We start from the raw sequence: 24771 nt of genomic DNA, 5'->3' as shown, positions 1-24771 counted from the left end.
ATAAAATAAATGCTTAAATAATTAATTTAGAAGACAATGTGTTAAATATCATGGACCCCTAAATAAGATTCAGTACCATATATCCCTGCCTGAGATGACAGCCTTAGCATAATACAGACTGGCATTACAGAGACTAAATTAAGCTGATATTGGTAATAAAATGTTACAGTGTAATATCTGGAGGCAATTTCTCCTGACATAAAATGCCATCATCATTTTCAAGATGTATCATCTCAACTATTTTATGTGTGGAAACGGGCAGTAATGATGTAGGTTTTCTTTTTAATTCAGAAACAAAAAGGTCAGGAGCTGTCAAAATGCATTTATAGACTTTATTCAAAATGAGAGCTGTAACATCAACCTCAGCTGTAGCATGTTTACAAATGTAATGGAAATATGCAGTTAACTTTATCCATACGTCTAGTTATAAAAAGGTGCAACTGTATTAAAAAAATTAATAATTATGTAACCCACAGTGGAGGACAGATCAAAGCAGTGACTCCTGTCTGCCATCTGCTGGTGAGCAGGGCACACTGCACTATTGGCAGATGGGGGGCAATCAAACTTGCAACAAATGTTTCAAGCAAGAATAACCAAAAACATTTTTCCCGCAACTGTAAAACTCAAGCCTCCGTGTTAATCACACATCTCCTGTAACTCTAGTGTAAATAAAAGGAAAAGAAAAATCTTTTTGGAGTGAGTAAAAAAAAGTAGCAAGTTTCCTGCAAACTCCATATTGTAACCTTTTTTCTAGTGTTAAATTGGCCTACTTTGACTTAAAGTCTGTTTCTTTAACCACTCAGTACAAATTCAGCATTATGCTTTTTTTTTTTAAAGACAAAAATCTTTTTTTACACGTCATATCTACACAAAAAAAGCATTTAAACACAGAAGACAAATGTGAAAAAAAGAAATTGCATACAGATGTCACATATCATCCCAACCCTCACTGCGTTATTAGTTGTGTTTTTTTTACAGATATATATATATATATATATATATATATATTTTACGTTTTTATACACTCTCACATCCACAAGTGTGTGCTTACATTTAGTGATAAAAGTAACAAGAGCTGGACTGACATGGATTGTTGTGTTTTGAAAGAGGACATACAAAAAAAAACAAAACAAAAAAAAAAGCCTCACAACCCCTGAAGGTCTTCGTATAAGTAATTACATAGAAAAACGCTACAAATCTCCCACGTGGAAATCCCATAATCCCCATTGACCGTGAACGCAGCACGATATCACGGATAAGTCTCAGAACAGTCTTGTTTTTCTTTGGAAGATCTAGCTGTAGAAAACTAAAAAAGAAAAAGTCCCCCGAAAAATTGACCTTCGTTCTTACAAATTCTCAAGTGACGTAAAAAGCAAAGGTCAGCACCAACAGGTGATCTGCAGTCATTCACTGATCGTGTTTGGATGGGAGTTGCGTGCGCGCACACACACACACACGCCCACGTTACACAGATCTGCATATCTACAAGAGACAGCTTCCGAAGTGAATAGCGCTTAAGAAGGCAGGAATGTGTCAAACACAGAGGAATGTCCCGTTTTCTCCTGTCCAACAACGTAGAAACCTGCTGGTGGAAGACGATGAACTCGGGAGATATTCGCGGCACATCAGTTCGACTGAAAGCAAAAAATGTTTGTGAGAAGCAAATACAAAAAGAGAGCACATTTAGTGACTCAGTACTGTGGTCAGTTGTCCTAGCAATGTGGAAAAACAGGGTGAGGTTGTGTGAGGCTGCCCTCTGGTGGACTAAACCAGAAACGTCTTGGTGTGCTGGCTGCACCGTGTCACCTGTTAAATTACTAGTGTTAAGCTTGAGCGGAAGTTGCATAACTTTGGCACCTTCTACGTTAATCCACAAAGACAAACACTTTGTAACTTGACAGCTTTAAACAGAAAATTAAGACTTGCAGTGAGCAGTCAGCATCTCACGTGGAAGCTGCAGCTTGACGTGGTCAACTAACGGGATTTGAGTAGTTGTACACTTTGCACGTAAGTTTTTAGAGTATGTGAATAATAATACAGGAAATCGTGTGTTTAACATGAATACAAAAAAAAGGAGAAAAGTCCAGCGCTAAGATTAACGAGGATGCTGGCCGGTTGGGGAGACGTCGGCGAGGCTGGCTTTTTGATTGTAGGGTGCTGGTGCTTTTTATACACACAAACATATGAAAACACACACATACACACACACACGGCTGTGCAGCTTATACAGCTACAGGTATGTATCCTGCTCTGAGCTGCTAAGGCTTTGTGTGGATTGCTGGAGAGCAGATTCTTTGGCAGCAGGAAGGCCTGTAGGAGGGGCGCTCTGTTGGTGATTGGAGTTCGTTTCAGTTTCTGGTGAGGTCTCCGGGGTTACGCTGGCGTATTGAGGCGGAGAGGGTGGATCCGAGGATGGGGGAGGTGGGGCCAAGGATGGAGAAGGCAGATCCAAGAATGGAGAAGGCGGATCAAAGGTTGGTGGAGGTGGATCAAAGGTTGGTGGAGGCGTAGCCAAGGATGGCGGAGGAGGATTCAAAGATGGCGGAGGAGGATTCAAAGATGGCGGAGGAGGATTCGAAGATGGCGGAGGAGGATTCGAAGATGGCGGAGGAGGATTCGAAGATGGCGGAGGAGGATCTGTGGGGAGAGGGTATGGGTTTGGGATCTCCTCGATGGCGGTCGGTTTCTTCACGCTCTTTTTCTTCTTGCTCTTCCGCTCCTCTTTGCCCTTGTTCAGCTTCTGGGGAGGCTCGGGAACCTCCAGCACGATGGTGGGGTTCTGCTGCAGGTCCTGGCGCCTGGGCGGCTCGGCCAGCATGATGATGCGGGCTCCATGCATCCTCGGGGCGGGCTTGAAGTTCAGCTCGCCGCGGTTCTTCTTCCAGCGTTTGACCTGGGTGTGATGCTCTTTTTCTACGTCCCGCGCTGTCACGGGCACTTCGAGAATCTGAAAAGATCGGGGGGGAAAAAACAAAACAGATCAGACGTCATTAGGAAAGTGTGGGACAAAAAAAGTCGGAGGAGCCCACATTGGAAAATAAATCCCATCCATGTTAGACTGTTCATGCTAGAATCGTGAACTTCTCCTTTGTCAGTAAATGTCAAAGGAGAGCAAGCTGCTGTGGATACTCGGTCACCCACAGTGGAGACGGCCCTATACATGAGAGCCGTTATTGTTAGAGTAGACAGAGGCCCTTACGCAGCTTAGTACGTGAGCAGACACTGCCCATGTGGCGCTCTGCTCAATAGGTCTGGTTCTTGTCAAGTTAATTGACTCTCAGACTCTACTCTTCTCTAAATCCATGACATCCTTTTGTTCTTTCCAACTTCATGCCCACATTGAGAAACCGCTGTTGGTAAGACTGGGCCGACGGAAGAAACCAAACGATCCATGCCTTGCAGACAAATGTTAGGCTGCAGACACTGCAGCATTTTGCTTTCACTTCCGAGCTGTGCAATACTTTATGTAGGTCCTTTCATATGAAATCATAATAAAACGCATTACTTGTGAAGTTTTTACGCATACAAATATTTTTGCAACGTGTCGTAAGATAGATATGAAGCTGTTACCGTGACGATCAAAAGTCAAAATCAATGCAGAAAACGAGTGCTTTCTCATTTGACCAATATCAACCAATATCAACAGATAAAACTAATAATATTCAATAATTTCACTGAACTCCGATCCAGAACCGCACAGCATTATGGGGGATGTAGGCAGAGGCAAAGGCTTTAGCCGCGCAACCTCTCACAGCCAGCTAAGCAGCGTTGGTGGGATCAAGCCACTCACTCTCTTTTCGGTTACCTAGCAACAACCTGTTGAGTAACTTGCGCAGGAGCAGTTTCAGGTTTGGCCACCGTGTCTCATAACTGCTTAACAATAAAAACACCAGCATGGAGTGATGCTGTGGATAAAACATGCCACCAGAATGCCAGTCTTTCAAATATTTAAAAAGAAAAAACTAATCAATAATTAGAAATATCAACAGATATGAAGCCCTTACACCGTGATGCGTTTCTCAGTCGTATCGTCCAGCCCTACCTCCATGTGTCGTATCTTGGCATCTCAAGCATATCACATCGAGAGGCTTTCAACCTCATGACTGTTAAAACAAAAATAGAGGTTTTGTTTTAACCGTCATGATCGCTGAGCAGAGTTAACATCTGAGCTCCATTTCTTTAAATTAGCTGTGCTGCAATACGGCGCCCTAAAGCGTTTGTGTAAAAGCCGTTCCAACACGTCGGCTGATTGGGAATTTCCTTTAAGCTTTAAAACAAAGCGGTTTCTTTGAAATTTCTGCCCTACCTGAATAAGGTGCTACTAGCAGGGCTTAAAAGTAATGTTTCAAAATAGGATTTTTTTGGGTCCATAATTAAGATTTTTATACGTCTAGATGAAATCTAATTCCCTAATTTAATTGTTCACGGCCTCAGAGAAGGATCTGAACTGGTTCAATATGGTCATAAAATATTGCTTGCAATATTATTCACAATAAACTATTTAAATGAAATATTGCTGGACACGCCGATTCCATTCGAAGACATTCCCTTCAAGTTTGACATCAGCAGCAAGTTACGACACAGCGTTTAGTTCAGAGAAACCGCCACTTCAGAGAGCAATGTGAAAAATAAAATCATAAATTTCATCTGCCACCACTTGTTATAAAATCGCCTCTCGTGATTTTTACACGGAGGAGGAACGCCCGTGTCCTCTCCTCTTACCTCTCGGACCAGGAATCCCTCCTGCATGTAGCGAGGGTCGATGGCCCGGAGGAGCTCCATGGTTTCATACAGACCCTGGCAGGTCTTCAGCTTCTCCCGAGTCCCTAGTGTGCACTTAAGCAGCACCAAACCCACCCGGAAAATTATTTTGACTCCTAAGAGAAAGAGAGAGAAAAGGGGGGGGGATTCAGCTAGGATGCTTAGTTCCAGAGCTAAGGCGCACTGAGGCGCTTCTTACCGTCACAGAGGAACATGTCCCAGACACGCAGCACTGAAGCCCAGGGCAGGGTTCTGGAGAAGGCACACATAAACCACTCAGTCATGTACAGGATGGGGTCGATCTTATGTTTCTCCAGGTGCCGGAAGGCTAGTGGGGAGACGCGGCGCAGCAGAGCAAACAGGATCTCTCCGTCTAACTGGATCGCTTCCTAAGAGACGTAAAAATGAGAAATGTATGAAGAGAGAGGAAAAAAACAACAACAAAAAAACAAACAACTTCACACAGTTTCATCCGAGAGCTTCAGCCACAACAATCCCGCCGTACGGTGTCAGTATTGTTAGAACTTGTCCATGTGTGCTGAGATTACTTCCTTTGTTTACCCAACCTCAGGTGATGTCATACTGTGTATACATTCTTATATCGGTCTCACCAAGCCTGGGCTGTAGTAACCAGGAAGATACTTCTCGCAGATTTGGACCAATCCCCAGAAAGCATCCTGCCGAAACAAACAGAGCATCCCCATAGAAACCATTACGAACATCATTATGACTGTTATATCACACGAAGTATGCAAATAAAATGGCAGCACAACTTGCTAGCGGAGAAAGTAATTAATTGTCCAATAATCCTAAACGAGTCACAAGAGCAGCATCTTTATATCTCAAAGGGGAATTATGGAGTTTCAGATTTCTTCTGTTTATAAAACACATTTTATTTACAAAGAAAACCTGAGTAAATACAAAATGCTGTTTTCAAATTATTTCACTTAATACAGTGACAAAAAATAGCCTTGTAGCCCTTGTAAATAAAAAAAAAATTTAAAAATTAAAATTAATTGCTCCCTAAACCTAACTGGTTGAGTCGCCCTTCAGCAACAATAACTGCAATCAAGCATTTGAGACAACTGGCAATCAGTCTCCTTAATTGCTGTGGAGGAACTCTGGCTCACTATTCTGTGGAGGATCTGATTAATTCAGCCCCACTGGAGGAGCACATTTGAGGTTCAGGTCACAGACTGATTCCTGGACATTCAGGATTTCTGATCGAGAGCATTCAAGTCATCCAGGTGCAGAACAAGCAAAGCAATCCCAGGCCACCACACTGCCAGCACCACGTCGCACGCATCTTCCAAAACGTTTCACCTTGGAAACAGTCTTGAGGATAATCTAGATGTTTTCTGGCCACTGTTCCAGGTTTTCTCCATGTGAAAACCTGGTTCTTTGGTGAACACTTTGGTTCTCTGCAGCCCCAAAGCCGTGGCTCTGCAACTCTTTATAGAATGATTTTGTTTACTGAACTGTTAAATTTCTTTAGATCAAGGCATGACGTGTTGCTTATAGAGATCTTTTAGCGAACTTCATATAAAACCAGACATGTATTGATGTTTATACTGAAGAGATTTCTTGATTGCAAGGGGACTTACAGGAAACAGGCCAGGGTGTAGCTGGGAAAACTAAACTAAACACGCACAAAACTGAAGTTAATTAAAATGAGTTGATGATTAAACAAGGGAGGTGATTCTTTTTTTTTTTTTTATAGAATCAAGTTGGTTTGAATAGCTTTTAAAAATGCAATCCTCAATCCAGTACTGAATTTTGCAGATAATCAAGTGATTTCTGTCTGGAATGAACAAGTATTTAATAATAAGAAACATTTAAATTTGACAAAAAAGAAAAAGAAAAAAAGAAGCAGAAATCTGAAAGTAGCCAGAAAGCACTGTAACCTAAATACAGGTAACATGCCTAGAATGAGTGTGCAAAAACAAATCCTCAACAAAAACGATCATGTGGAGACCAGTTCCTCATCCTTAAATCACTTTGAGAACACTTGGTATTTACAATCATTCAATGTCGTCTTTATTTATGATACCATAACTCTGAATGAGGAACTGAAACACAAGCGTGTGTGTGAATATGTCAGATAAAGTGGTTGACGAAGATCTGGAAACCAACTACGAATCATCAGAAACAGGAAACAACAAGCTGTCGAACCACTGATCGAGATGATTAGCGTCTTTGCTTCACTAATGTACAACAGAAGGCTTAAAACAGATGTAGTATTTGTCACTGGAGTAGCTCACTTTTCTGGCATCACTTGTACAGTTTATCATCATGCTGCTGACCTCAGAAACAGAAAAAAAAAAACAACACAGCTCACTGCTTCAACGCAAATCCTGCAATCCAAGTATTTTTAACTGCAAAATATCTTCATCAGAACAACATCTGATTTATGCGCGTGCAAAAAAGGTGATACCTCAGCAGGCATGTGCATCAGCAAAACAGCAGCAATAGGGGCCTGGGCCTGGCAGTATCCCTCCTCCGGTCTGTACAGAGTGTATGCCTTGAGAACACGAAACAGATCCTGCTGCCTGTGCAGGGCCGAAACACAAACAGACGCAGGATTTAATCACATTCTCTGTCAAACAAGACACAATCGCTAATTAAAAGTGCGAGGTCAGACCCCGACACATCCGATTACTCACCCGTGTCCTCCTCGCGACACAAACATCTCGTGAAAAGGAAACTGTCGATGGAGATCTTTCTCGATCACGTCGAGCCACTTTGGGTCTCCTGGCTGACTGTCCAGCTCCTGACAGAACAGAAATCGGAAATCAGACGGTTTCTGTCCAGTTACCGCATGAGGAATATACTTCAGAGATGAATGTTTTTTTTAAGCTTTACTAATGTCAGAATTATTAAGAGGGAATCAAAAGATTTCTTAGGCTGCATTCAAACTGTAAACCAATTAGATATTGTAGACACAAATATCTAACTGTAGATCTAAGCTGGTCAGTTTCAGTGAAAATTTCCAGAGAAATATATATATAAAAAAGAAATGAGGCCAAAATACAACAGAACAGAAGAGGAGGAAGTGAAAGAAGAAGTTGACAGACCTGAAACTTTCCTTGGTTCTGTTCCCTCTTCACCTTCCCTCCTGAAAGGTAGAGCCAGGCGCGGCCTCTCAGGGCGGGAGGAATCCCCTTCTGACAGCGGAGTCTCACCTGAACCAGAAGTTGGATTTTACTGAATAAAAACATCGACCAAAGAGCAAGTGGGTCAACGCTAAACAAAAGTCAATGAAACACTTATGAACTGCATCTTAAAAACCTAAAGGAAGAACCTTAATTCTTAGTTATGGCTTCTTTTCTTTCTTTTTTTTTTTGGCTTAAAGAAATTTTCTGGTTTTGATCACAGCCTGCAACTTTAAAAATAGAGGATATTACTAAGCAGTTACAGTCAGAGCAAGCTTTAAAGAGACTGATATGAAATGTTTAAAATGTATGCGCTTCTGCATTCAAACTCTAAACTGCTACATATTTACATTTCTGTATTTTCCCATCGGCTTTCGGAACAATCTGATTGGGTTTCATTGTCTGTAATTTATGTTCCACAAACCAGAAAACATGAAACCGAAACTGATAAAAACAGCCGACATACAGATTCTTCATTAGATTGGACTTCATTACTGAGTAAGTTTATGTGGCAACGTGATAAACCAAAGAAAATATGACATTTAAATAGCAATTAATGTCACAAAACAGACTGTTTTTTAAATTTTTTATTTTTTTTTGCTCAGGCTGCTTCTGTCACATTAATTACACAGAGTTTGACATCTTTCATGCTTTTATTTCTGTAAATGGTGATGCTAATAGCTTACAGCTAAAGGAAACGTCTAATTCAGTTTCTCAGAAAACGTGATGCTGACATAAAAAAAAGGTGAGAATGTGGCTGGAGTTGGCGTTTCCAGTGCCAGGACACATAAATGTAACAAGCAGAGGGAATGCACTCAATTTGTGCATAAGAAACAACATTAGAAGGGTCTCGTAGACAAAGGACAGGACCGGTCCAAAGTCCCTTTTTCAGATGAAAGAATATTTCAGATTTTATTTAGAAACTATGGCCAAAGAGTGGAAAGGCACAGAATCCATGGTTCAATGTGACGTTTTCAGTCAGGAATGATTAAGGGAGCCATGAAGTGACGCTGCTGGTCCGCTGGGCTTCAGCAGGTCCGTAGTGAGAGGAGACGTCTACCAGGAACATGTTGGGCATATTTTTCAGGAGAGTAAAACTTCCCTCTTAAAAAAAATATTTCTTATTGGTTTTATGTAATATTTTAATTAACAACAAACTTTGTGTTTTTATAAGAATCAATCATCAAAATTAACAGAAATCAGTGACTGACCTATAGCACCATGTGGTCAAGCTATACACGAGGCTCACTTTATTTTTACTGCTGTAGTTCATCTAAGATACATCTGTGCAGTTCTCCAGAACTGGAAAATTATATTTTGAGACTTTGCAAGACTGCATATGAGCCCTCAGTTTGAAGTTTTAATAACATTCAGATTTATTTAAATTTAAAAGAAAACTTGGATAAAGAACTGAGATCAGCAAGTGGACAAAAAGAACATGGTGGGCCAAAACTGTTAAACGCATACAAAGCACACAGAGCACAGCTTCTTGATTGGCTCGGACCTTGAGGGAGGATTATGTTGACCTTTGTTGGACCAAACTGTGCCGTCAGCGTCCTCAGGAATGCAACAAAAGCTTAAGCACTGTGCGTCTTACGTAATTTCTCTAATTACAGGAGCTGTGATCTTTCACGAACAACAACATCAAACCGTACACGAGGCAACAAGCTGAGCATATTTCACATTGTGGTCTTATCTGCATTACCATCGGTCCCTGAGATGATTCCTGTATGCTTCTGAAGAAAAGTTTCTTTTTAATAGTAACAAGTCATTTCAATAAAACAAACCCCAAAGCCGTGCACGCTTGTGGTACACTGGCAGTTTACATTTACGGCACCTTTATTACACGGTTTTCTCATAGAAAGTAAGTACGGCCCCACCCTGCAGCTGAAACAGGCATTTTGTCACATGCTGCAGTGTGATTTAAACCCCCCCAAAAACAACACAGGGCTGTGTCCTGGCTTGCTGCTGACTCATGGAAACGAGGTGACGTTCCAGCCCGTCGCCAAGTCGCAGAGACCGGTTCACACAGAACTTGCTAGACAAGTGGATCCGCAAACAATAAGTCCATAAAGTCTCGGCTTGCGCAATTAAAAATCCTCGGAGCAACAGAGATGGAAGCTCGGGCTCCGACAACAACACGATTTGAGACACACAAACGACCGACTTGGCAAGTTTTAATAGCAGGTGCTGACCTTATTGAACCTCTTGATCATCCACTTGTCCCAGTGGCTGAGCATGTCCAGCCACTTGACCTCGCGCTGCCTCAGCACCTCGGGGGGGACGTCCTGAGCGCTGGGGTGTGAAAAGGATGCAAAATACGAATGAATATACAAAACACACAGAAAGAAAAATCATGTTTAATTTGGACAAGTATGAGCAATGTCTGCCAAGACACAGGCTGGAGAAGCATAAACCAAGGTTTTAAAAAGTTCATGCTACTGGGGCTGATAAGCCTTTTAATGACTGCCATTCAGCTGGCTGAAAAAGCTACTACTGTATTTTTTCCTTGCTAAGAAAGACAAATTAGCCTCCTTGGACATATTTTTGGCTGCAAAAAAAACAAGAAACAGTTAATGACATGGAAACTAAAGGCGCACCACCCACACTTTTTTATGTAACATAATTAAAATTACATTTGGAAATCTGCACGCAGCAATGTTGTTATGCAGACTGGCAAATCTCTAATATTCTACACTCTAGCCACTTGAAAACTACCAAATATAATTTGTGCTTATCCCATTTTCTTTTTTTCTTTGTTCGTTTAAGTTCATACATCAAACAATAAATACGGACAATATTAAAGTAAGTTTAATTTTCTTACATTTAAATATAAAATATGGCACGCTATACATTTTAATTTAAACAATTTGTGGAAACACCAAACGCATCATAAAACTGCATGTTATTTTACTCACGATTATGAAGACGCTGACAATCTTCATACCAAATCTATAGTGAATACATCTGCCACATGAAACATTATTTTTAACTATATAAATAATTTAAAAATATAAGCAAATTATCTTTAAGTGGTCATCCTTTTTGCTACATATTTTAAGTCGTGTAAAACATGAAAGAGAAAAATGTGTTGCAAGATCTTTGATAGGGATTGCATGAATCAAACAAAAAAATGAAGGTAATACAAAATTACTAACATTTTTGTATCTTGATTTTATTTTCTATTAAACTCTAAATAGGCCAAATAAGTGTACGCGGTTGGTTGATGTGTTTAAAGACTTGAAATGGTGGGAGTTATGAGCTGTAATGTGTATTAATTAACAGGAAGAATAAAAAGTGGTATTTGATCAAATGAAAACCAATCAAGTGAAGCATCTCCGTTGTTTTGGATCAGATTATTATTGATTTTACACGTTAACAACTAAACACAAACGTACTCGGATGAATCCGACTTAAACAGCTTCAGAACTGACCTGAAGTGATTTTATGCAAAAGAATAAAATGAGAAAGTTCTCCAACAGAAATGAAGACGTTAAGTTGGTCAAAGCTAACATTACCCATGATGTCTAATGCTTTACTGAGGTGTGTAATTATCTCATCAGCCCAAGCCTGTAATAGCAGGGTTAAAACTCAGTCATAGAGTAAACTTTAAGAAAGCACACACACGCACACACACAGGAGAGATCTCAGTCAGCTAAATGTGTAGGCTGGATGTGGTGCACAAGTACAAGAAGTTATGCTCCCTTTTAGGCTTTCAAAGCCCTTAAACAATCAAGTTCCTTTTATTGCCAAGCACTGTAAGCAAACCCATAAGTATGAGACCAACAGACGGAGCCAAAAGAGGCCCTTTAGTATAAGGGCACCAGAAGATGGGGTTCTACGCCTGCCAACACTACTGCAGAAAGAGAACCTGGGGAGTGACTGGCACAGCTTTCACTCACTCCTTTCACTGTTTTAGCGTTGCCATGAAAGGAGAAGAAATCCCTCTGTAGAAAACACAATGCAATCCAAATAAATCCTATAGCACCGACTGTGGATTGGATTAAAACCAGATATTCAGATTGAAATACTGTGGAATAATTAAAAAAAAGTACACCCTGTGATTGACTAGATCTCTGCTGATTGTTATTGGTGGATCTTAATATTAGAGAACCAAAATCCGATTATTATTTATCAAAAGTAAGAGAAGCATGATGGAGTTGAAATTAAAAAAAAAAAAGAAAGAGGCTGTGCCACGCAGCTGGTTCGGAGCTTTCCACTTCATGCAAGTCAACTGAACATCATCACCCTGACTTGTGACATTTCATCATAACTACATTAAAAGTATCACAATGCCCATTTTGTGCAATCAATCTGAAAAGGATTCCACCACTCCCATGTTTTAGTTTCCTTTAGAATATGCTTGCAAAACAACATTGTGTGGGACTGAATCACCATTCGAACAGAAACAAACTTACGACTCCTCCGAGTACTGCTGCGCCCCTCCGATAAAGCCGTATCTGTCGGCTTGCCTCTCGCTGGTGAAGCCGTTGATCTCCGAGTCGGATCCCAAGGAGCTCTCATCCTCCATGTGGCTGCTGTTCAGCGTCCTGATGCTCCCCATGTCCACTGACGGGCGGCCGTTCTCGGTTTTGGCCATGGTGGCAGGAGAGTTAGCTGGCTAGCCAGGGTTAGCTAACGTCAGCAGCGAGCTTGTTGACAGCCCAAACTCAGTCAAACTACATCGACGCCATGATTCCTAAATCTCAATAAAACTTTCCCGACAACCGCCCCGGTTGCAAAATGTTCCAAAGCCTCTTTTATCGGACCGCATTCAATAATTTACCCGTTAGCTTTCGCGGTTAACTTGTATTAAATTCCTCATTAGCAAGCTAATTGTTAGTTAGCATTAACCGCTCGTACCAACACGACCCTAAACTATTTCTGACCGCCCCTACCTTCGACTCATCAGAGTTACATCATATAAAACTATGTTCCAGATCCTAACAACCCATGGCGTCTATGTAATTAAACTTATTTTGAGCTCAGCTAATACTAGAATAATGTGCTGTGCTGTCATTCCGAGTGTACAGCTGGACAGACTGCCTCGACCAGGGAGCAGCCAAATCCACACTCCTGACTGGATTTTTCCTAATGTAATGTTATGGTTACCCCTAGTGGCTGAATAAAGAATAGAATAAATCACTTTTTAGCGCCCATTTACACCGGTTCTAAATTTTATAAATAGCATCACTGTGTTTTCCAAGTAGTACTTTACTGTCAAGACATTGTAAAGCAGCACTACATCACCACTTATACTTTACGGCCTGTTGTGCTTTTTCGTAAAAAGCAACGAAAGGGGAAAAAAGAGACACTCTGACGTAAACTTGGTCCTCTTTTTAACTTTTAAGTTGAGTAAAATAAAAGTCTGACATCCATGAGGGAAACCTAGATTTTCCCTCATGGACCTCAAAATACAAAATGGCTGTCATATGTCTGAAATACAGGGATATCCATAATATCTGTAACTTTGGTAATTTATTAAACCTTAATGCATGAACAGACTTCCAACATCTTTTTTGTGAGTACAAAAGTGCTTGAACTATTTCAGATTTGACCAATTTACAGAAACAGCATTTTATTGGGATTTTATGTGATAAACCAACACAAAAATCTGAACTGTGCAACCCTGTTCACAGCGTTCCCCCTGTGACACATGGTGTTGGCAGCATGTTGCTGTGGGGATTTTCTTTCAGCATGAACAGGAAAGTGGTTGAAAGATGTTAAGGAGATTGATATGACTACATACAATCATGGAAGAACACTTGTTGGAGCATGCATAAAGATTGGCATAGGTAAGCATCAGTAATTTGGTTCATTGTTGTCTGTTTCAGTTTCATCTGGGCAATTCTTGACGCCTCTCCTTAAAGAAGTATCTTTTTAAATCCAAAGACAGATGTGCTTCAAAACTTTTCTGAATTTCCCCAATGATGGGCAATTCAAGTCGTTTTTGTTGTATTCTATTCTTGACTGGGCTCCCATGCCACCAGCTCACTGAATCATTCAGGCAATGTGCTTTGTGTTTAACTTGTTGATGCAACAATTTTAAAAATAGAATTTCACAAAAGGCTAAGTACCAGCAGTGGTACAGTTTGTCAAAATACATTATGAGTTAAGGCTGAACAATAAATTACACATCAAACAGCAACAAATGACTTTTTAAGTCCTTTATTTAAAATGGGCAAGCAAGCCAGGAATCTATATTTTTGAGCAATTTACTTGTAAGGGCAACATCAGTGTACATATGTCATGGATAAATCAAGAGTTGAAACTAAAAATCACCACTAATTAGAAACAACATGCCATCAAAGGACAAAATAACATTTAGAATATTTCTTTTGACAAAAAAAAAAAAGCAAGCATTTTTCCAAAATGTTCTCCTGAACTAAACCAACATACTAGGGACGAGTAGCGTAATGTTAACTTTTTCTGTGACGAAGGTCTCACTTCTTTCTTCCACCTCTCTCCTTCAGAGCCAAATGAATGATGGAACCATTGGTCATGTTGTAATAAGCCAGAGAGTTCGAGTCCTTGATGAAGATGCCCTGTAAAACAAACATGTTTGTTACGAATCTGTAAATCTGATTCATTTGGATTAAATAAAACGTTCCACTGAAGTAAGACAGAAGCTTACCTCATACTGCAACTTCTGTTTTCCAGCAGGCATGCCTGTTGCCTCATGGATTTTGACTTTAATAACAGACACCTGTAAACACATTTCATTTATTTATCCAAAAGTCTGAAACGGGCACATCTTCAAGCCCACATTTAAAAAAAAAAGATATATATTAACATACCTGGTCGGTAAGTGGGACAGTGAAATTCAACACTTGGCCATTTAGCTTCCATTCGGTCTTGTCCTGCATGTTGGGGACTTGTACTTTGACTGCCACAGGACCCTAAATGCAGCAAGAAATGTGGCAAAACAAAGAACATTTCAATTTGTTTGTACACGCTCCATGTTACAAAAGTTACACATCCACTGTGACTAAGTAAATCTCCATCCGTTATGGCCAAAATTCTCTAAAAAGCAGCCAGATTTTACAAACTCAGAAATTTACAAATTTTACTTTTTTTTTTTTTTAAATCAAGGTGATTATGTTGTTCTTCTGCACAGTGCAGGTTATCTTAAAACCTTCATTAGAATAAATAATCTTAGCTGCACATAATTCAGTGTAGCTCTATACACCGTCACTAACGGACCTTGTTTCGACGAAGGAACTCTTCCTCTGGGATGAGGTTGTCCTCCGTCTTCATCTTCTTGCTCATTGGTTCGTCCTCATGAGGAGGGGGTGGGTGGACGGGCGGCGCTGGGGCAGCGCTGGGTGGTTGTGGCATGGGAGGAGCGGGGACAAACGCTGGAGGAAGAGACGGTTTGATTTAGCTATAAAAAAAGGAAGTGAATGATGAACATTTTTCAAGACGATTCTGGGAAACCTTGAGCTTACCAGTTGGAACAACCATAGGAGGTGGTCTGGGGGCCATGAGGTGGGGCGCTGGTGGCATGGGAACCACGTTGACACGAGGAGCGGGAATCATGGGCGGCATCTGTGTAATGACTTGACCTGGCGCCAGACGCACCACAGGGGCCACCGGAGGCCGTGGAATCACAGGTACGGCAGACAACAGAGTGGTACGGACTGGAGGAGCCATCTGTTGAAGGGCAAATTAGAGAGTTTGTATCACTTAAACTTTTCCTACATTACCACAAATATCAATATCAGTAGAACAAAGGAGATTTTCTTCCAGGATGGTCTCTTTATTTTGCTTTATCAATGTTTTCTTCCTCTAAATGAAGCTTCCCAGTCCCTGCTGGTAGAGAGTTAAGATTCTGAAAAGAATAACTCTTAACGATGTTTTTTTTTTTTTAAAGTGAGATTTAAATATTTTGTACTGCTTCTCAAAAAAAAGTGACTCCAGTAAACTAAAGACCATACAAATTAGTTTTTGGTATAGAACTGTTTATATAACAAAACCAGTTTGTTTTTTTTTATTGTGAATTTTTGATTATCACTTTTGGAGAGAAACTACTGTTGCTATGGTGAACGGCATCCCAGCACCATGTTATACTCTGATTAACAGTTCATATGATCAGCGCGCTATAAGAACTTCAAAATTTTAACAACCTAACTCCATTTTTAAATTCTCTGTGATCCTTCTCTGGTCTTCATTAAGCCATTTTGAACAACAACTTACAGAGACAGGTGGGCGTGGCACGGCTGTGACAGGAGGACTGGGTTTAGGTAGACTTGGTGCCGATGAGGGGATGGGAGGAGGCTGATGAATTTCACTCGGCTTGCTGGGACCGATTTTTTCCTTCGTTTCATCCTCTCCCACCAGCCCTTTGGCCTTGTGAATGGCTTCGATCTGCTCCTGCAGAGTGATGTTGGCCTGCGCCGCCTGCTGCGTACGAGCCATGCTCCCCGAGTGGCCGTCCCAGGTGACCTGCAGGACAACAAAAATGCAGAAAAATATAAAAACAAACCACAAACTGTTCATATTTAAGAAAAAAAAACAACAAACACCCGTCATGATTTCATGTTTTGAGATTTTTGAATTAACAGCTATTCCTACCTTTTCTTCTGGTTTCTGAATTTCCTCCTCGCCGATCTTCTTTCCGATGGCCGTCTCTTCCACACCAAAGATATCAGTACGCCTCTCGGCAAGCTGCTTCAAGCTGCTCTCGATATCCAAACCGGGAGCGTAGACTTCGTCCTCTGTCTGCCTGTCTCTAATGCTTCGGTCTCTCTGCTCAAGCCAGCGTGGATCCAGCAGGCCGATGCGCATGTGCTCCTGCATCTTACTGGCGGGGACCTTCTCACCGGTGATTGGTGAAATAAGGTATTCGTCTGGAGCTGCAACCAAGGGCTGCGGCTTGGAAGCTGCAAGGGCAAAATAACACGAGTTTGATCAGCTTCCAGTCCTCCTACAGACTTTATTCATACAATCTACTACCAAAATGATTGTAATGAGTTTTTATCATCACTTTTCCCTTTGTTCACTCGAGAAAAGAAAAACTGTCATTATGCCTCTCACTCTTGAAATCACCACAAAAATCAACTGCAACACAGAGTTTAAATAAAAGTTTTTACATTAGGGCTGAAACAATTATTTGGATTAAAGTAAACTAAGATATAAATGAGTGAATTACCTTTGGGGTCGTAGTCCTTGCGAATAATGACCTGTTCTGGAGCTGGAGGCAGCGGGGGTGGCATCGGGTTGTCTGGTGGCAACGGAGCCTTCACACCTTCATCTTCGTCATCAGATCCCTGAAGAAACGCATGGAAAATTCTGTTAAAGCAGATCTTTTTAAAAGTACTATTTTCAAGTCATGCACTGGCAACATGCTTTGAAGATTTCTACAAAAATGTACACAGCAAACTTTATTCCATCTAAAATTGGTACAAATGGGCTTGTTCAGGTTCTGCCTGACTCCTCTGCTAAGTTCTCACCTCATCCATGTCCTGGACTTGTGTGTCTTGATCAGGCTGTGAAGGCTGGCCGTCGGCCCGCTTCTCTCGTTCATCCTCTTCATCCTCACTCTCCACCTCCATCTCCACCTCCTCGCTTTCTCCGTATTTCTCGTAGCGCTCCTGGATCAGGATGCGAGCGCCGAGCTCCTCTGGTGTCGTGGGTGGAGGGAAGTGACCTTGAGGGAAGAAAAACAATAGCAAATAAAGTCAAAACGACTAATTTTCCAGCTTACATGCGAAAACTAATTGCTGATATACTACCTTGTTCATTGGGCTGGAAATCCACCGTCTCCACAACCACAAAATCATGCCAGTCTATTTGGGCGTAAGCGACCCGTTCCTTCTCCCTCTCCTCTTCCTCCTTCTTTCTCTCACGCTCCTGGTATTTTGCCCATTCGACTCGGTACCTCACCTGATTTTTGGATCCGAATGCAATCAATTAACAGGGGAAATCCGCAATGATTTTCTTTCAGTTTTCCACTTATAAGAAATTACCTGGTCCATAACTTCCTTTGGGTTCTCAGCTTCTTTTTTAAGTTTGATCAGCAGGCCTTTGGGAGGGATCAGGATCTAAAAGATTGAGAGATTAAAGTGTAATTAACATCTAAACAGTAGCACAGACCACTGGATCAGGTTCAGGCTGAATCTTGTAGTTCACCTTCGTGTACTGCTCCACCAGTTTGGTGAAATAGTTGAAGAGGCTGTGCTGTGGGCGCAGAAAGTCAAACTGGTAGTTCCTCTGCTCCTTCTGCATCAGCTGGGTGAGAAACTGTCGGCCATTGCGAGCCACAAACTGGGCAGTGAGCTTCACAACATCCAGATCAAATGCAGAGATCGATGGAGGGTCCGCAATGAACTCAAAGTCGGGGGGTGGCTCTTTGGGGACCACGGTCTCCTGAATCACCTGCGACTGCACCTAGAAAATAAACGCAGCGTCGAAATCCATCAAAAAAAAAAAAAAAAAAAACCCAACTTGCTCAAAAGCGGGAATACGGAGTAGGGGGAGTGGGATACCTTTTGAGGAAGCTGCTGAGACTGCTGCATGGCTTGCTGCTGCATGACCTTAGGCACTGCTGCAGATGGTTCTTGTGCCTTGCCCTCCTTAAATTCATTGACCTTGTGGCGGTAGTAAGCATGGTAGGGATCGTTGGGGTTGAGGAAATTAAATTTGGGGTTGTTGATCTCATTCTGACGGATTCTTGCTTCAAACTCGGGTCCATTCCTGTGAAATCGCAAGAAAAATAGTTGGATTGTGAAAGGAAACCCATTTCAGATTGTAGGTGTACCGTGTACTAATGCCACATTCAGAATATCTAACCTGGCAACAAAACTGGCCGTCTTGTCGACAATGTTTCGGACTTCTGGAGGAGGGTATATGATGCCAACAATGGGTTTAGTGGCTGGAGTCTCTTCTGCAGGTCCATCGTTCTGCTGATAAGATTCACAAATATTTAACAGTTCGAAGTTTACAACTCTAGAGCACAGGCATGCTTTATATATATATATATATATATATATAAATAAATCAAATTCACTACAAAATTATTTATTTTTCTATTTAATTCAATAGAAATGCTGAATAGAAAATAAACTTGACCAAACATCTAATTTCAACACGTAAATATTTACAATAATTCTACATCTGACTGATAGCAAAGCGTAAATAGGATTACTACATAATTTCTGTTTCATATTTACCAACAAATTCAGGCTCAGTTTTTTTATGCTAGTTAAATTGTCTAACACTGTAACATTTTTTTTTTCTTAATTTAGTCATATTGTCTAATTTTCCTGGAGCAATCTCTGTTTTATCAGGTGAATAATATGATTTAAAACACATTACAACAGAAAAATGGTGTTACCTATTAAGGGTTGAACACCAACTACTTGTTTTGGCACCATTATCAATTGTCTTACAGAAAAATGTTCTCAACCCTAGATCTTGAGAAGAAATTCCTGGATTTGCAATTAAACAAAATCAATAAAATCAACCACTCATTCAATAAGAAACTTCATTTGTTGCGCAAATTTTATTTAGAAAGCTATTTTAATTATTCAGAAAAGGAAAAATGCTACATTCAAAGTCCACAAATTTAAAGGCTGTGTCGGAATCAAAGGTTTTACGATTTAAGTTATGCGCGTAGCTCATTAACAAAGGCCGTCTCAGGTTCGATTCCAGGCCCGGTCCATTTACTGCATGTCCTCCCCTCCTCTCCTCTGCACTTCTTCTTGTCAGGCTACTAACAAATAAAAACTTCTAGTGGCCCGCTGTAAACTAACTACCGAGAGCCTCCATGCTAACGAGCTAAACCACTCATTCATTCATGTTCAACAAAGCCACTTCTTGTTTTAAAACCCAAACAAACACACACACACACGCACACTCAGACAAATAATATGTTTTACAGCAAAAACGTGGACAGAACTCCACACAGTCTTTCCGTTGAGTCGGCGGTCTAACCATTAACATTAGCTAAGCTACGGCGTTACCTTGTTGTTGGGCTCCGGCTGAACTATCTGAACGGGCCCAGGCGGCATGGCTGCGTCTCCACTGCTCCAAACAGAAAGCTACGAAAACCAGACAACCGCAAAGACACGTAAACACACTCCGAACCCAATTTAATTGTAAAAGTATATTTTTAAATGTAATTAATTATAGGTAAATTGCCAAACTCGTAATACTTACTACGGTTCAGCTTCGTTGGGATAATGGAGGTTTTTTACATCCGGAAACACGCCGCAGTGCATTATGGACCTTGGAGTGGCATTCTTGACGTTGTCGGGGAAACGCGATGTAAACAAGTCAGATGGGTTATTTCTGTGTTTAGCTGGGAATATAAAAACAAATTGTGAGACATGAGTGAGCTGTTGGGCAACAAGGACTGCATTAAGAGCCTCCGGAAAGACCTGGTGGATATTCAGGGTGCGATTGTGGACGTGGTTTCTAGAACCGGACCGATCAGTTACACCTCCTGGAAGTTCCCCAACAAATTGGCCAGCGATCTGGATTTGATGGACCTGCTGGAGGAGTATGACTTTGTGAATGGAGAGGACGCATACAATCAGCACTCGCATGTTGTTTTACTGGAGCTGGTGGTTGACAGGTAGTACACTAAGCTGTAAAAATATTCTTATTCTATTTTTTTGTTTGTTTGTTTTTTTTGTTTTTTTGTTGTTAACAAATTTAAAGTTTCAACCACAAGCTTAAGCTTATTTTATTTGAGTTTTATATGGTACAGGGTTTTAAATGTCTCTGCATCCATTCTTCCAGCCAATACTTTGCAAAAAATTCTTTAGCAAAAAGAATTTTTTGCTAATTCTTTTGCAGAAGAGACTATATACTAATAGATTTTTTTCCCACCTGTTAGTTTTGTTTGTGAAATAATCTATGTCTCATTTTTCTTCTACTTCACAATTGTATACTCCTTTCTGTTGGTCTACGACACACAATGCCAATAAAATATGTTAAAATTTCTGGTTGTAAAGAAACAAATGCGAAAAAATTCTCTTAACATGCTGCTTTCTCCTCTGCTTTGACTAGACTCCTCTTCCTTCTGCAAAGTGTCAGTGCTTATAGTGAGTTGCAGAGGGGAAGACAGGGAAGAGACCAAAGCCATCAAAAAGGATGCCTCTCTGTGGGCCTTGTGGTTAGGAACTACTGGGGTACTTTGCTTAAGTGTGTGAACAAGAAGGTAAACTTGACTTCGTTACAGATTGGACGCAACATAAATATTTCAGTACATTTTAATGTTTGTTTGTTTTGTTTTGTAGGAGAACTTCAAAGACATAAAACAGACAAAAACAAAGACATTACATTACTCAAAGACAGAGTCATATGTGTCTTCCCCAACTAGCCCAGGCCCTCATTTATGCAGAAATTGTTCATCTGCTCTGTTTTCAACGATCTCACCCCAGAAAAGCGAACGTTCAGGTCCAGTTCACAGTGCCCCATTCTATTCTAAAGCCAAACACCACAACACTGCCTGTCAGATGACAGAGTCATCCCTCATTCCCTGTGATGCGTGTCATAGAGTCCAGTCCCTTCTGAGAAGCACAGGAGATGCATTGATAGACCTTTTCCAGAGTGAGGGTCTCCCCTCGTCTCTTAAGCGTCTCTCAGGCGCCATGAAAGACACGGTGGGTCCGGGACAGATGACGGCGGGTGACGTCACCCAGTGGGCCAAAGAGCAACTCAGGGACATGCGTTGCCTCGCAAAGCATCTTCAGGATGTGCGGAGTACCGTCCAGCCTCTTCGAGAAGCACTCGCAAAAGCTGAAACAGATCGAAACCGGTCCAGTTCTCAGCTGGCAAGTGCGAAGAAGGAGTTCCAGCAAGAGGTAGAGAAACACCAGGTCCTCATGGCCCAGCTGGAGTCTTCCCTACAGACAGCAGAGAGGACTTCACGAGAAACACAGCAAAGACTACAAGAAGAGCGAAAACACTCTAAAAGAGGTAGTAAACATATTATTTATACAGTGACTTCATTTAAATCTGTTTAATCCCTCCTCCCCCCCTTTTTTTTACATTAATCATGTTACAAACACAAACCTAAATGTTTTTCACTGAGATTTTTGTGCAATAAACCAACAAAGTGCGACACATTTTGAAGTGGAGGAAAATGATACAGGATTTCCTAAATTTTTTGACAAATAAAAGTCAGAAAATTTTATTTCACACATTCAGCCCTGATCCTATTCATCAGTTGTTACCTATGCCCTGTTAATGCTTACAAGAAGTCTATCACCAACCACTGATGGACAAGAAGAAGGCCACGCCCCGGACAGTGTGCAGGTCCATCACAAGCCCATCACATGATAATTAAATTGAGACAACTTGAGTGTAATTTAATCTCAGTGTGAATCCAGCTGCTGTGTGAAATCTGACCCCACTGAAAGACTGGCAAAAAGGAAGCCACTGTTGAAAAGTAACAACCTAAACTCATCATTTCCATCATAAGACATGGTGGTGGTGACATCATGCTGTGGGGTTGGGTTTTTTCCACTGAGTACAGTTATGCTGGTCAGAGAGGATAAAGATGGGTGGAGCTAATTACAAAGGAAAGTGCACAGAGAACTAGATGGAGGCAGAGAAAGACTCGTGACTGGGGAGAAGGTTTACTTTACAGCAGGATAACAAATATACAACCAGAGCTACAGTGGATGAGCATATTCAGTGGTCAGAATGACCAGTCAAAGTCCTGACCTAAATTCAGCTGAGGACCAGAAAACTATGTATCATTTCTACTCCACATTTATGACCACTTATGTTTGGTTTCTGAAATCTGAGAAAATATATATTGTGGTATCAATGTGGAAAAAAATGTGACTGTATAAACATTTTTCTTTGATGTATTTCTAATAGAAATTTTGTCATTGGAGGAGAGCAATATAAGACTCAAGGAGAAAGTACAACTCCAGCAAGAAACGTTGGAAACACTCGGTAAAGAATGAGATGCTAAATTTCTTTTCGTTCAGCTTAATTTTTTTTTTTTTTTTTTTAAATTTTGCTGCATAATCATCCATTTCCTAATAGTGGATGAAAAACTGGGACTTCAACAGAAAGTGGAAACACTACAAAAAGAGGAGAAGACCTGCTGTGAACTGCAACAAATGATCCAGAAGCTCAAGACTCAGCTCAGTGCCACGCGACTTCTTCTTGACAAGGAGAAGGCCAAGTACCAGAGCGCCTTCCGTCAACAGGAGGTCAGCTTTGCAGATAAAACACAGCTGTTTATCACTCAAATCAACAGATTTCAATACCTATGGGCTAAATGCTGTATGGCTGTCAATCTAGTCAATGCAGGCCAAGCAGAATTCCTTATTAAAGAGAGTCGATGCTCTTGATGTAGAGCGCGAAGAGCTACAGAGGCAGCTGGAAGTAAAAGAAGAGGCACAGACCAACTTAAACAATCAGCTGAAAAAGATAACCGATTTGAAGGAGCAGGAGCAGGCTGAGCTCTCTCAGCAGCAGGTAGATAAGAGCCTTTTCATTTCTGTAATTCAGAAACTTATGCTAAATGCTTACATAGTTGCTTTCTTCCACCAGGACGTCTGTAAAGAGCTCCAAAAAGAGAAGCAAACGCTACAAACGCGTGTAGAAGAGCTAGAAAAGCGTGTAGCCGAACTGATGGAGCACGTGAAGGCATTGAGGGAGAGAGAGAGACTCTTGGTGGCTTTCCCAGAGCTCAACAACTGGGCTCACACTCAACCACAAAGTAGGAAATTCCCACCTGCATTTAAAGTCCTCCACACAATATATTTTGTGGTACAAAAGGCATCTTTTATTGAAGTAGCATACATAATCCGACCTGTAATTTGAGTACATTTAATCATTAAACAACATATTAAGAATGAATTGCTCATATCAAAATCAGTGGTATTAGAAACGGGTGCCCTGCTATATTCTGTATTTACTGTATATAACTTAACCTATTTTTTACAGAGACTTTCTGGTGACATAGGAGGAGGAAAAGAAAGTAATGGCCACAACTTAATAACTCACGGCTATGATTTGCTGTCTTTCTGGACTTGAATTTAACATTTAATATGTAACTCTTGTCATTTCTGCAGTGGCGAATTGTAATGTTGAATTATATGATGATTTTGTTTATGATTTTCAAGGTACAGGAAACCTGATTTTGGATATGGAACAACAACAGCAATCAAATAACATTCGCATCAAAATTCTGGAACAGGAAAACGTTACTCTTCACAAAAGTCTCGAGAAACTACGACAAAGAGGAATGTTGAAGATCCCCAAAGTAAGAATATGGGTAGGAAATATGAGATATGATGCTATGAGATATGATGTTGGATTAAAAGTTGGATTGGATTTCTCTACTGTCGCACATTTACAGTAGCTCTCATGTGATCTTTGGATGATGGAAAACCGTTTTGTCTAAACAGGAAGCTCCATCTCAACCCACATGAAGCCAGGAACAAAGTGAACCAGCTGTAAGCCTGAGCGTGTCAAGTCCAAGAAATGAAATCAACAAAAATACTAAAATAAAAAAAAAAAAACATGCTTTTGATAAATGTCCAACTAATGTGCATTTGTTGGACATCTGAAGTCCAACAAATACACTTCAGCAAGTGTATTTGTTGTAAAAGTGTCCCGGGATGGTCATAATCCATTATTATGCATAGACAAAGAATGACTAGGATGCAGAGCTTTTGAAAAAGTATTGATATCCCTTGAACTTCACACTTTGTCATGTTAAAAGGTGCAATGTATTTTGTTTAGATTTTGTGTGATAGATCAACACAACAATAGGAAATAGAAATTGATTTTTACATTTCTTTACATGTACAAATATGTTTATATTTAGAAAAAAAAATAAAACAATAAGTTGTAATATTTTACATACGGGAGTATTAACATTATT

At 40.7% G+C, this 24771-nt stretch overlaps 3 protein-coding genes across 4 annotated transcripts; 1 reads left to right on the top strand and 2 right to left on the bottom strand.

The window, feature by feature from the left end:
* Positions 1–318: 318 nt before the first annotated feature.
* On the bottom strand, positions 319–12995 carry LOC106933183 (TBC1 domain family member 10A). The gene is made up of 9 exons (XM_015012282.2): positions 12332–12995; positions 10109–10208; positions 7836–7943; positions 7425–7531; positions 7196–7310; positions 5373–5438; positions 4961–5150; positions 4723–4877; positions 319–2947 (listed from the first exon to the last, which is right to left on the bottom strand). Exons 1-9 carry the CDS (start codon positions 12511–12513, stop codon positions 2231–2233), a joined length of 1740 nt encoding a protein of 579 aa, XP_014867768.2. The 5' UTR covers positions 12514–12995; the 3' UTR covers positions 319–2230.
* A 1070-nt stretch (positions 12996–14065) lies between these two features.
* sf3a1 (splicing factor 3a, subunit 1) lies at positions 14066–20161 on the bottom strand. Of its 2 annotated transcripts, none has more exons than XM_088009007.1 (16): positions 20073–20161; positions 19877–19954; positions 18705–18817; positions 18401–18608; positions 18045–18302; positions 17882–17956; positions 17648–17798; positions 17366–17562; positions 17065–17182; positions 16488–16795; positions 16110–16358; positions 15362–15566; positions 15117–15271; positions 14711–14812; positions 14548–14619; positions 14066–14458 (listed from the first exon to the last, which is right to left on the bottom strand). In XM_088009007.1, exons 2-16 carry the CDS (start codon positions 19922–19924, stop codon positions 14357–14359), a joined length of 2361 nt encoding a protein of 786 aa, XP_087865133.1. In that variant the 5' UTR covers positions 19925–19954; positions 20073–20161; the 3' UTR covers positions 14066–14356. The 2 variants fall into 2 exon arrangements, with proteins under 2 accessions (XP_087865133.1, XP_087865134.1); XM_088009008.1 differs by having other exon boundaries at positions 18705–18814.
* A 51-nt stretch (positions 20162–20212) lies between these two features.
* ccdc157 (coiled-coil domain containing 157) lies at positions 20213–24579 on the top strand. The gene is made up of 7 exons (XM_088009010.1): positions 20213–20490; positions 20928–21078; positions 21158–21839; positions 22749–22826; positions 22920–23089; positions 23181–23601; positions 24008–24579. Exons 1-7 carry the CDS (start codon positions 20243–20245, stop codon positions 24244–24246), a joined length of 1989 nt encoding a protein of 662 aa, XP_087865136.1. The 5' UTR covers positions 20213–20242; the 3' UTR covers positions 24247–24579.
* Positions 24580–24771: the final 192 nt, after the last annotated feature.

This window comes from Poecilia mexicana, unplaced genomic scaffold (genome assembly GCF_051168715.1).
Source record: "Poecilia mexicana isolate PSO_F unplaced genomic scaffold, ASM5116871v1 scaffold_9, whole genome shotgun sequence".
Classification (NCBI taxonomy): Eukaryota; Metazoa; Chordata; class Actinopteri; order Cyprinodontiformes; family Poeciliidae; genus Poecilia; species Poecilia mexicana.
The sequence above is the reverse complement of the archived record's forward strand: the minus strand, read 5'-3'. Positions and strand labels throughout refer to the sequence as shown.